Source organism: Lathyrus oleraceus, chromosome 5 (genome assembly GCF_024323335.1).
Source record: "Lathyrus oleraceus cultivar Zhongwan6 chromosome 5, CAAS_Psat_ZW6_1.0, whole genome shotgun sequence".
Classification (NCBI taxonomy): domain Eukaryota; kingdom Viridiplantae; phylum Streptophyta; class Magnoliopsida; order Fabales; family Fabaceae; genus Lathyrus; species Lathyrus oleraceus.
Genome location: NC_066583.1, coordinates 162,809,056 through 162,821,868, shown reverse-complemented (window position 1 = coordinate 162,821,868; position 12,813 = coordinate 162,809,056). Strand labels below are relative to the sequence as shown.

The following is a 12,813-nucleotide window of genomic DNA, read 5'->3' as shown; positions in this document are numbered from 1 at the left end:
AAAGTGGAAATCATGGAGTTGGTGGAGAATCTTTTTCTTGGCACAAGATTTTGACAAAAAAGACAGAAGTGAAGCTCTAGAACAAATGTTTTCATCATCGGAAGCCAAACTCTTCGAAACTTCATTTATTATTTTTATACTTCTATTGCTATGAACTATTTCAATATGACTAACTAATTTTTTATTGATTAGGGTTTGTTAGATGAACCTGGATGAACCTGTTGGGTCACACGTCTGAGTGTTATACTATTTGCATATTTTGATTATTCAATATTTGTTATTCAGTTAATCTTGGGTTCATTGCTTTGTATGTATTGACGAACTCATATGTCGGACCTAAAATTGTAAGGATTACTGAGCATAGCTCTGTGATTCTTAACTAGATTAACAATGTAGTAATTGATTAGGAATAAGAAATTATAAGTCCTGACTAGATGTTTAACGCTCTAAATTTCCTGTTTTAACTTTGAACTGGTCTAATAGATTAGGGAGTTGGAGTGTAAAATAATGAGTTATACACCAAGTGATTGGTATAACGGTTTGGTTAATTCGTCATAATTTTTTATTAATCAACTTAGGAAAAATAGACGCCGACATCAACAGTGACATACATGGGTTTAAAATAAAGCCTAATCACCTTTAATCTGATAAACTTTCCAATATTTTACTTATGCATTTTACATTAATTCAAACTTTGAAAACCCCCTAAAGCTATTGTTATAACACTTTACTTGTTTTATTAAAGTAAAACAATCCTTGTGGATACAAACATTTGTTATTACTTGCAAAATACACTTGCTAAATATCTATCACATGACCTAGCCTATTCCCATCCCTACATGTCGCCCTAAGAGGTAATATTTTGCTGGACCATTATAGAAGGATCCTTGTCACCCTAAGAGGCAATATTTTGCTGGACCTTCAAAAGAAGGATCTTTGCCACCTTATCATGCTATCAATACCTGCCTCAGTAGGCCGCTCATTTGATGCCCAATGGGGAACACTCCCCAATACTATGACTTGATGTTACAAATAACAAAATCCAACAATTTCATAAATAAAACTCCAAAAGGAGTGAAAATTTCTATTAAAGAAAAGCCTCTAGGGGCATGATTATAAAAGTTCCCCCCAATAAACATTCGAGGTACACACCCAAAGCCGCACTTGAAGACCTCATCCAAATTAACGCTTAAGGGACTCACCCAAAGTTACACTTGAGACACTTACCCATTAATCTTAGTCTTAGATATGGACTTCTCTATAAAAGAGGTCAATGTCTCGCATATTTGAATCCCTTTGCTTGTTGACGAGGATTCAAGGCAGACCTAATGGTCCACATCATTCAAGTCAAGACTGAAAATTATCATTGCTCCCCAGGATTAAGCCTCATGGAGTGTATTCACCAACCCATAAAACTCATAAGTGAGAGGAATAAATAAAACAATAATGATAACACAAAATCAATAAACATACCGCCAAAGGCGCGAGTATCATCATCGAAAGACCCATAAGGGCGATGATACAAAACCCTCTAACGGGATAACAAAAATAGATAGTACGAAAGCAAAAGCCTAAGAGTTGTATGGGGGGACTCAACACTTTTCAAGTCTCACATGAGAAGCTCGCCTTTCAAGTCTCATATAAGAGACTTTCCATTCAAGTCTCTCGTAAGGGACTCACTTTTCAAGTCTCGCTTTAGGGACTCACATTTCAAGTCTCGCCTGATGGACTCGTCTTTCAAGTCTCGTGTGAGGGACTTGCCTTTCAAGTATTTCTTGAGGGACTTAACTTTACAATTCTTGCCGAAAAAGAAATTACCTTCTACATGGTTTAAATCACTCATCCCTTCCGATGTCTCGTGCTTGAGAGACTGTGAATTAGGATAACTGTATTAGGCATAGAAAAAAGCAACCTAAAGACATGGAAAGAATCTAACGTACGTTATCTCGGGTCTCCCGACTATGACTTAGATCGCATGACCCGAACCCAAGATTACCACATGGACCGATAACTTTAGTTGGACCATAGAAGAACACAACCCATATTGCAGTCAACTTAAAGCATCATAAATGATAATTGGAGTTCTAGTCGTGTTCTATGATCTTTCGTTCTGACCCATCAACTCGTCCATCTAAGGATTATTTAAGGGAAACATGTCAATCCACGTGTCTATGAAGGAGCTGATCTTTACCACTCTCTCGAGAAAGAAACCATTTTTTCCTATGAACATGAGAAACTGCTCTTTTAGCTCGGAGATTCAATTTCCATACTCTAACATGATAGCCAAACAATTGAAAAGGAACTGATTCTCCACCCATAGTCTGACCTAAAATCTAGGTTTATAAATCCCCCAAAAAGATTTATTTTTAAAAAATATTATATTTCTGATTTCGTCCTCTTCTTTTGCACTTAAATAAAAAAGTAGTGCTAATTAATAAATAAAATAAAGGGAAAAACTTCCATATATTCTATTGGCCGCTGAATTTTACAACATTGTGGGGTAGGAGAACTATCGTATCATCTTTTCGTTCTCGCTCCCCATTTCCTCTCTTCTCTGCCTCTACTTCTTCTGATCATCTATCAACGATGGAATTAGCCTCCAAGCTTCACCACCTTGACCTCACCGGAGCATTTATTCTCGATTCACGACGCTTACCACGCACCCTAACCCACACTCATCTCAGCACCAAGCCCAACACCATCAACACAAACACTAATTTAGTTTACCCCAATCGATTCTTTCCCTCCAAAAAACCTAATTACACTTCGCGTTTATCCGCCGTAGCCGCCGTCGACGACACTCCAGTAGCAGAAGACGACATCGAGTCTCTATTTTCCGAACCTTCAGTTAAAGAAAAACGCGGCAACAAGCAATCAAGTAACGGTGCTTCAACCGTTTCATCCGGTGTGAAATTAGAAAACATCAGGAAAACCTATAAGGGTGTTACGGTGTTGAAGGAAGTTAATTGGGAAGTGAAAAAGGGGGAGAAAGTTGGTTTGGTTGGTGTTAACGGTGCGGGGAAGACGACGCAGATGAGGATTATTGCTGGTCTCGAAGAACCGGATTCAGGTAATGTGATAAAGGCTAAACAGAATATGAAAATTGCGTTTTTGAGCCAGGAGTTTGAGGTGTCACAGAGTAGGACTGTGAGGGAGGAGTTTATGAGTGCTTTCAAAGAGGAAATGGAGGTTGCTACTAAGTTGGAGAAAGTGCAGAAGGCGCTTGAGTCTTCTGTTAATGATTTGGACTTGATGGGGAGGCTTTTGGATGAGTTTGATTTGCTTCAGAGACGAGCACAGTCTGTGAATTTGGATATTGTTGATTCAAAGATAAGTAAGTTGATGCCTGAACTTGGTTTTGGTACTGAGGATTCTGATAGGTTGGTTGCTTCTTTTAGTGGTGGATGGCAAATGAGGATGTGTCTAGGCAAGATTTTACTTCAGGTATATTATACAACATGCTGCTATTGTGTAGTATATTTTGTACAGGGTTATGAAAAAAGCGCGCACACACACCAAATATGACACTGATACTGTCGCGTCGGTATTGGGGACTGAACATGCCATGCCTTTAGTCGAAAGTGGCGGTGCTACATATGTGTAGGATATTGCAAATTGCATTGTTGTTGAGAGATGGTGATTCTAGGGTGGTCCCTTATAGATGACCTTCGAATTTTACTAAAAAAATGAATGATTATGGTTAGCAATTAGGAAGATAATCTTTACTACTCATTTATTTTTAAATGATAAGCCTATAAAGGGTACTCCTTAGGCTGCACCTTTTGTTAACCATATGCTCTAATGCTCATTATAACCAATGTTACTTTGCAATGTGCATATTGATAAATCTTTGATGTCGATCATGTGCATTTGAATGGGGAAGTGTTGCCGGAAAGAATGACAGTTTGGTTTCATGTACAGGAACCAGATTTATTATTGTTGGATGAGCCTACAAATCACCTTGATCTTGATACCATCGAGTGGCTTGAGGAATATCTTAACATGCAGGATGTGCCAATGGTTATCATTTCCCACGACAGGGCTTTTCTCGATCAACTATGTACAAAAATTGTGGAAACTGAAATCGGTGTATCCAGGACATTTGAGGGAAATTATTCTCAGTATATACTTTCAAAGGCAACTTGGATTGAAACACAGTATGCTGCATGGGAGAAGCAGCAGAAAGAAATTGAACAGACAAGAGAGTTGATAAGTAGGTTAGGTGCTGGAGCAAGTTCTGGCCGTGCTTCTTCTGCTGAGAAGGTATATGTGATCAACTATTTAATTTAGATATAACATTGCTTGTACAATTTTTTCCAAAAAAGACATTGCATGTACTAAATTTTCAAAAAATACATTGCTTGTACAAAAGGTTAACAAGTCAAAGTACTCGTTAAATTGGTCAAGAACAAATTCTCTCAAAATCACAAGGGTCAAGATTCATGAATTTATTTATCTACCGCTATGACACCCATATAGTGATGCTTCAAAGACATAATAGAATCAGTGTACCAGATACCAATTCACGTCAGATACGTATCCAAAAAGTATCCTATTAACTTTTTTATCATTTAAAAACTCTCAATACTTTTCTCATACATCTTCAATACGTTTTAATGACAAAATAGATAGCTGTCACCCAATACCGAATGCCAATGACAGCGGCGGTTTTTTACTTACTACCCCGCTGCAAAAGAAAAAACTTGCTGCTCATTTCATACCATGCAACACATCAAAGTGAAGCCTCTCTTTACCAGCCAGTGTTTGTAATAGTGCACATTGCTGGGTCCAGTTTTGCTCTGGTTGACGCATCTGTGTTCTGAGCTGCTGCGATATTTGGTGCATCTGCTTCATTGTTTTGATTCAAGCATTTTCTTTGTTCCTGTGTTCTTATTTTGCTTCCCAAGTTTCTTTATAGCATCACTCTTATGTCTATCTGCAAAGCTGCTCTGTTTGCTGAGTTGTGTAGTCGTGGCTCATTTTTTGCTTTGTTTCTAGTGTTGTTCTTGCTTGATTCTTGTTGCTGTATAAGGTTCACCTGTTTCATTGCTCTGATTTGCAAATTTTCTGTATTCTTATGTTCTTATTTCACTGCCCTAAGCTCACTTATTGTCCCACTCTTTAAAGCATCTCTGCAAATATTGTGCATTCTTTAAGGCTGTGCCACACGCACTATCACACCCCTCATAGAAAAGCTTATTGAACTTGAAGCGTAGAAAATGCACAAGCTCACCCTACTTGGTGTGCTTATTCAAGTTTTTAGTTAAAAAATGGAGTAGCATGGGTCGAACTATCAATATTAGCCACTTTGTTATGGAAGATTTGTTACCTGGTCAAGTCCCTAATCTTTTAAAAGCTTTGTGTGAAAGTTCATGAACAATTTTATGTCTAACAAAGTTTAAATGACCTTAAATAATACTCTCTATGTTCTTTAGCATAAGCAAAATTTACTTTTTAGGTTCATTGAATAACTGGTGTATGAGGTCTATACATAGTTTAAATACACCAGTTGTTCAATGAATCTAAAAAGTCAATTTTTGCGTATAATAAGGAATGGAGGGTTAAATGATTTAAAAATATGGTAGTTGTGTTAACTACTGAAATAGTTGCAAATTGCAATGCATCCTTCCACATTGTAAATAAAAACATTTTGTTGTTCTTATGTTATTTGCTTAAAAGAATTTCCTTTTGTATGTGTGATAACAGAAATTGGAAAAACTTCTGGGAGAGGAACTAGTACAGAAGCCATTTGAACGGAAACAAATGAAAATCAGGTTCCCTGTTCGTGGAAGCAGTGGAAGATCTGTTGTAACAGTTAGGAACTTGGATTTTGGTTTTGAGGATAAAGTGAGTTAGCGTGGTATTTTTATAGAGAAGTAGTGTTAAAATGTTTGGTTGAATGTTAAAGACATCATCTGATCGAATTTTTATGTGACAGATACTTTTCAACAAGGCAAATCTTACAATTGAAAGGGGAGAAAAAATTGCTATTCTTGGTCCAAATGGATGTGGCAAGAGTACTTTACTAAAATTGATTATGGGTTTAGAGAAGCCAATCAGCGGTGAAGTTATACTTGGGGAGCATAATGTATTACCCAACTATTTTGAGCAAAATCAGGTTCGCCACTTCAACCGAGGAAATGCTGACTGGTGCAATCGGTTCCAATTCTTCATTTCAAAACTTTTATGTGGCCTGTATATTTTTAGTGCTGACTTGATTTAGTTTATAGGCTGAAGCACTTGATCTGGAAAAGACAGTGCTTGAGACAGTAGAGGAAGCTGCAGAGGACTGGAGGAGTGATGATATTAAAGGACTTCTTGGGCGTTGTAATTTTAAATCTGATATGCTTGACCGTAAAGTTTCGCTATTGAGTGGTGGCGAGAAGGTAGTTTAAGATCTGTGTTTTCTTTTCCAGCTGACATTCAGTTAGCATTCAAGCTTTTTTATTGATTGAAATGTTTTTTTCAACATCAAGTTTTTTGTAATTAGTTTTAATGGAGAATTGCCTCTTTATCTGCAGATAGATGAAATTGTTGATAAATGCAAAAAACATTTTGAAAATATTGTTTTGCTTTCCTTTGAATATATATATATATATATATATAATATATAATATATATATTATATATATATATATATATATATATATTATATATATATATACTTTAATTAAATTTTTACTGTGCTTCCATGGTACTCTTTGGATGTAACAATAGTGTCATTAGTTTTGTTGCAATGTTCTAACCTTTCTCACTAAATATGCATATGATGCAAAACTATCTGGGGCTTATATTATCTATTGTTTTACCAGGCACGGCTGGCTTTTTGCAAATTCATGGTAAAACCATCAACTCTCCTTGTTTTGGATGAACCAACCAATCATTTGGATATACCTTCTAAAGAAATGCTCGAGGTTTGTCTCATTTTTTCTTACATTTCTCTGTATTTAATGTTTACTATCATCCATCAGCCTAATTGATGATTTATTATTCTAATATCAGGAGGCAATAAACGAGTACGAGGGAACTATTATCACTGTATCTCATGATCGGTATTTTATTAAGCAGATAGTTAATAGAGTGATTGAAGTTAAAGATGGCAATTTACAGGATTATGCTGGAGATTACAGTGTAAGTAAATCGATCCTCCCCTTTCCTTCGCCGTTGCCTATTCCACTGTCCATTGAATGTGTGAATATACTTTTTTCCCAAGGATTTAGTGTTGGTTTGAAACATGTTAACTGAACTTTATTCTCTAATCTTGATACATTGTGTTATAGGAATCTATTGATCCTTAGTAGTAAACATGTTTTTAGTTGGATTCTTGGTGGTATTTGGATGTTTGGTACTATATAGATGCTACAGATGATTTTAAATACTTGACTTCCCTCAATCCTCAATGTTCTTAATTATTTGCTCTACTCCCTTCTAGGCGATCTTGTTTATGACTAGTCTCATTTCTCTCATTGTACTATAAAGTGAGTAAAACTATTAAACTCTTTTTATCCCCCCCCCCCCCCCCCCCCCCCTAGATTTCAATAGATTTCCTCACTTCGTTTTGATTCCAATTCCAAATTATTGGTCTCTTCCTGATGCATTCTGTTCTACTTTGGTTTCTTTGTAATTGGCCTTTGGACTTTTTCACCAACATATCTGGATTTTAGTTTTAGTTTTTTTTACTATTCCAAAAGTAAAATATATAATATTAAAGCAATCAGTCTTCTAGATCCTTTGCTCAATCTGTTGCAGTCTTTCATCACACGAGTGGAAAGATATTGGGACAATGTTAGGTTCTGACAGAAAAGGGTAAAATTAAGACAAAGAATAGAGTGATGAAAAATAATGACTGTTTATTGTATGATTGTAAGAGAATTTACAGTAGATTCAATGATCTAACTGCCACAGAGCTATGCTCCTATGGAGTGTTTAACAACCCTCCATCCAATGATTACTCTATGATTCTTCTAAGATAAGATCCCAATTCCCTTCCCACATCATTTATGCTACAGTCTAACGGTATTGGCTAGGGCCACCACTCTCTCTCTCTCTCTCTGCCACCTCATAGCTATCACATGGTGTGAGATTCTCTTTTCCTTCTAGAATAAACCTGCCAGGTCTTAGCACTCTTAGGCCCAATATGATTGGTCACTTCCACATCTGGCCAATCTTCATTAATTTGGTCCCTAACAATACTTCCTTCTAGAAAAGCTACCTTGTCCTCAAGGTTAATTTCAGGAAATTGATTTGTTATGGACTCCATGTCTTCCCAAGTAGCCTCATCCACAACCCTGTTAGTCCACTGAATTAAAACTTGTTTAACTCTCTACTCTCCTAGCCCATTGAAATGTGTGGCTAAAACTCTTTTAGGCACAACCTGCTCCACACAGCTCCCTTCAACTTCTTCTTGGGGGCAATTCACTCTCCACTGCATAATCTCCAATTGCCTTTTTTAACAGAGAAACATGAAAAACTAGATGTACCCGTGATCCCTCAGGTAATCTAAGCTTATATGCAACAACTCCAATCCTTTCTACAATCTGAAATGGACCAGAATATCTAGCTGCCAATTTAGCATTAATCCTAGATATACTACGGATTGCTGTCTGTGTGGACGTAGCTTCAAGAACACACATTCTCCAACACTAAAACTGGATTCTGTCCACTTCTCATCTTCTCATCTGCAAAATACTTTATACGGTCTTGAGCTCTTTGAAGATGAGCTCTAAGCTGCATGAGTGCTTCATCTTGTTCTTCCAACTCTTTTTGAACTGCAGTCACCCTTGTTTCACCTTGCAAGAGTCTCGTAATAACTGGAGGTTTCCTTCCATAGACTAACTTAAAAGGTGTGCTCCCCGTGGACGCATGAAATGTTGTATTAAACCAAAACTCTGCCCAGGGAACCCAAGATAGCCAGGATTTTGGTTGGTCCGCAATGAAGCATCTCAAATAAATCTCCAAACATCGATTGACGACTTCCGTTTGGCCATCCGTTTCCGGGTGATAAGCTGAACTCATCTTCAAAGTAGTACCCTGCAACCTGAAAAGTTCAATCCAAAAATTACTGATGAACAGGGGATCATGGTCACTAACAACTGTTGTAGGTAAACCATGAAGTCCTATAACTTCTCTGGCAAAGACTTCAGCTACTGTTCTTGCAGTATAAGGTCTCTTGAGAGGGATGAAATGACAATATTTTGACAGCCTATCTACTGCCACAAACACAACTTCAAACCCACGGGATTTTGGTACACTTGTGATAAAATCCATTGAGACCTCTTCCCATACTGCTGAAGGAATGGGCAAAGGTTGTAATAAACCCCAGGTGTGATAGCTAAGTACTTTTGTCGTTGACAAACATCACAAACCTTCACATAAGCTTGTACCCTTGCTTTCATCCCAAAGATTTCAACCATGCCATACCCACAACTACATCCACCCCATCTAAATCAAATAGATAAGCCTTGATTTCACAAGTGATTTCCCCAGTTTTGAATAAGACTTGCGTACATTTTCCTCTGGTAATGGTTTGGAACCCATCACCTAACTTGATTCTAAAATCTGGAGTGGTCTCTACTTGCCACCCTAACTTCTGAACCATGGACTTCGCAATGAAATTACGCGTAGCCCCACTGTCAACTAACACCATCACCGATACACCATTGATTGTTGCTTTGAGTTTGAGTGTTTGAACTTTGTCACACTGGAATTCTTCTAGTTCAAAGAGACCCATAACACTCATTTCACCACCCTGCTCCTCTTCAGATTCATCCACCTCTACCGCCAACAACTTCGCTTCATCATCTCCTCCTTCCTCCTCGTCCACAATCATGATAGGAAGTTGCTTATCGGGGCACTAATGGAGAGGATGATATGGGCCTCCACATTTGTAACACATGCCCTTTTTCTTCCGGTCCATGAGCTCTTGATAAGACAAATGGGTAAATCCCTTCTCACGTGCACCCCCTTCCTCTTATCTGCAGGACCATGTTTGGATTCACTAGTTGGGCCATTAACACCTCTAGGCCCAAACCCATTATGATTTCCACTGTTCTGGCCCCCTTTGACAAAAACCCAATCCGTACCTCCCTGTCTCCCCGGGTTAACCCGGTTTAACCCACCTATTTTCGGATTTCGGGTCCAACCCGACCCACTCCTTATCTCCCTTTCCACTGCTCTGGTGACGTGAAGTAATTTACTCCTCGTAAGTGGTCCCATCGCCACAAAACTCCGAACCCTACCTCTGATTTCGTCCTTCAATCCGTGCAAAAAATACCCAATGTACTGATTGTCAGGCAACCTTGGAATCTGAGCCGTTAGACACTCAAATTCTTGTATATAGTCTTCCACTATACCCTTTTGACAAATCTATGTAAGTTGCTCATAAACGTCTCCTTCCCCCAAACCTCCATACCTCTCTAGTAGCTCCACCTTGAGCTCCTCCCATGTCAGATCTGGGTTTTCTTCTAACAACGAGTTAAAGAAATGGATGGTTGGCCCATCCATGCTCAACTATGCCAACCCCACCTTTACTGTGGCGCTCGTGTCTTGAACACGAAAATAAATCTCTGCTCTAGATATCCATCCGGCCGGATCGTCGCCGGAGAACGCCGATAGTTCCACCTTCTTATCTGACCTTCTAAATTCATCCAGAGCTTCACCTTGCAACTTTGTGGTTGTCATAACCTTCTTCAATGATGTGACCGGTGAGTTTGTGGTAACAACATCGTTTACAGCCGATGAGACACCATTTTCAACTTCACTCACCTTTCCCAGAACCTTCTCCATCATCTGCATCAACGCTCTTTGATTCTCCCTCGCCGTTTGTTGAACCTCTGCGATGGAATCAGAGAAGCAACCTTCATCAACGATAATTCTTGCTCCAAATCTGCAATCTTCGCCTCCATGTTTGCTACTGTTTTCTTCTTTGGCGGCATCAACTGATGTTTCCTTCATTGGCTCCCTCTACGGATCCGGTAGGTCGGGCCAATGTTAGGTTCTAACAAAAAAAGGGTAAAATTAAGACAAAGAATAGAGACTCATGAAAAATAATGACTGTTTATTGTATGATTGTAAGAGAACTTACAGAAGATTCAATGATCTAACTGCCGTAGAGCTATGCTCCATCCAATGATTACTCTATGATTCTTCTAAGATAAGATCCCAATTCTCTTCCCACATCATTTATGCTACAGTCTAACGGTATTGGCTAGGGCCACTACTCTCTCTCTCTCTCTGCCACCTCATAGCTATCACATGTTGTGAGATCCTCTTTTCCTTCTAGAATAAACCTGCTCGGTCTTAGCACTCTTAGGCCCAATATGATTGGTCACTTCCATATCCGGTCCATCTTCATTCACTTGGTCCCTAACAGACCATAATAAAAGTGCGTGTGCGTGTGCACGAGGTCAAAGGTCAAAATGATACTGAATACGCCCGTGACCATCGAAATGATAAAATAGGATTTGATTTGAGAGGGTCAAATATAGTTTTTTTTTAATTTTATTTTTAAAACTAAAACTAAGGAGCAAACTGTTGCTATAAAGCCCTCACTGGCGGGAAGGAAGGATCTATTGTGTTTATTTCAGATAACCTTGTCTTGTATTTTAGATATTCATAATCAAAATTTCACTGGATATCTGTTCCATTTTCCCTAAGGCCGTACCGTGACTAAATAATTAGAGTGTAATTTACCATGTTAATGGGAATTTTGTGATCATATTCCAAACCCGTTTTTTTATTGAGTGATTATATTCCAGGGAAATAATCTTATCCAGTTTTGTAAATAATGAATACTGCATGATCTTATAGGCTTCTAACAAGTTTGAATCTGAAAATTTGCAGTATTATTTGGAGAAGAATGTTGATGCTAGGGAAAGAGAGCTTGAGCGCCAGGCTGAGCTTGAGGACAAAGCTCCTAAATTGAAAGCCAAATCTAAGATGTCCAAGGTAAACTTCTGTCAACCCCATTTGAATGAGGTGGTGAAAGGTATTACCATTGAATAACTTCTAGGATAGATTATAAATTCAATTTATTTATTCATTTGCAAAATCAGGCTGAGAAAGAAGCAAGGAAGAAGCAAAAGATGCAGGCCTTTCAGGCAGCAAAACAGAAGTCTAAAGGTGCAAAAAATTCAAAGAGATGGAATTGAGCAATCCATTCCATCACACTTAATAAGGAGAGCACAGTCTTTAGACTTATTCACCACGTGGGGAGGATAGAAGGTGAAGTAGTGTATTGAGTTAGCTACTGCCGTTGTATATATCATATCTTAATGGACTAACTTTGGATATAATTGATTAGAATATAGAAAAGCTTGTTCATAGCATTTGTAATCTGGGTAAAAGTTGCAGTCTCAACAACTATTTGGTTTTCAGTTACTAAAAACAAACCGATTCACTGTACCGTACACCATGTCATCATGGTATTTTTAGCAATTAAATCTTTAGCATCCTTTGGACCTTATATGCTATTTATTTGACTCATGACATGAGTAGTAAACGAAAGCAACTGACCAGTTATATCATTGTTTTGTGCATAGTAAATATAATCAAAATTTCATATGTTTAACATTATTTTTCTTTATTCAAATTGCATTAAGTATGGACGAGTTCTTCCGCATATCTCAATGCAAATCTGCAAAAGAAATATGAGATACTTTGGTGGAGACTCACGAAGAAATCATTGAAGTTAAAAGATCCAGATTAAACACATTGAGTCAAGAATACGAAATGTTCATAATGCAGCCCGGAGAATCCATTGTTGCTTTGCAAAAAAGATTTGTTCACTTAACGAATCATTTAATTGCTCTTGGA

General features: G+C 38.0%; 1 protein-coding gene across 1 annotated transcript; it reads left to right on the top strand.

Annotated features, from left to right (window-relative positions):
• Positions 1 to 2,473: 2,473 nt before the first annotated feature.
• Positions 2,474 to 12,463, top strand: LOC127080468 (ABC transporter F family member 5). The gene is made up of 9 exons (XM_051020787.1): positions 2,474 to 3,444; positions 3,922 to 4,263; positions 5,707 to 5,847; positions 5,939 to 6,118; positions 6,231 to 6,386; positions 6,813 to 6,914; positions 7,003 to 7,131; positions 11,842 to 11,946; positions 12,054 to 12,463. Exons 1-9 carry the CDS (start codon positions 2,587 to 2,589, stop codon positions 12,147 to 12,149), a joined length of 2,109 nt encoding a protein of 702 aa, XP_050876744.1. The 5' UTR covers positions 2,474 to 2,586; the 3' UTR covers positions 12,150 to 12,463.
• Positions 12,464 to 12,813: the final 350 nt, after the last annotated feature.

What these genes read in the sequence shown, in the direction of transcription:
- LOC127080468 (XM_051020787.1), top strand. Translation starts at nt 2,587, where the DNA reads ATGGAATTAGCCTCCAAGCTTCACCACCTTGACCTCACCGGAGCATTT. An exon ending in TATTGAGTGGTGGCGAGAAG is followed by an intron (nt 6,387 to 6,812) that starts GTAGTTTAAGAT and finishes TTGTTTTACCAG; the next exon opens with GCACGGCTGGCTTTTTGCAA. An exon ending in ATTATGCTGGAGATTACAGT is followed by an intron (nt 7,132 to 11,841) that starts GTAAGTAAATCG and finishes GAAAATTTGCAG; the next exon opens with TATTATTTGGAGAAGAATGT.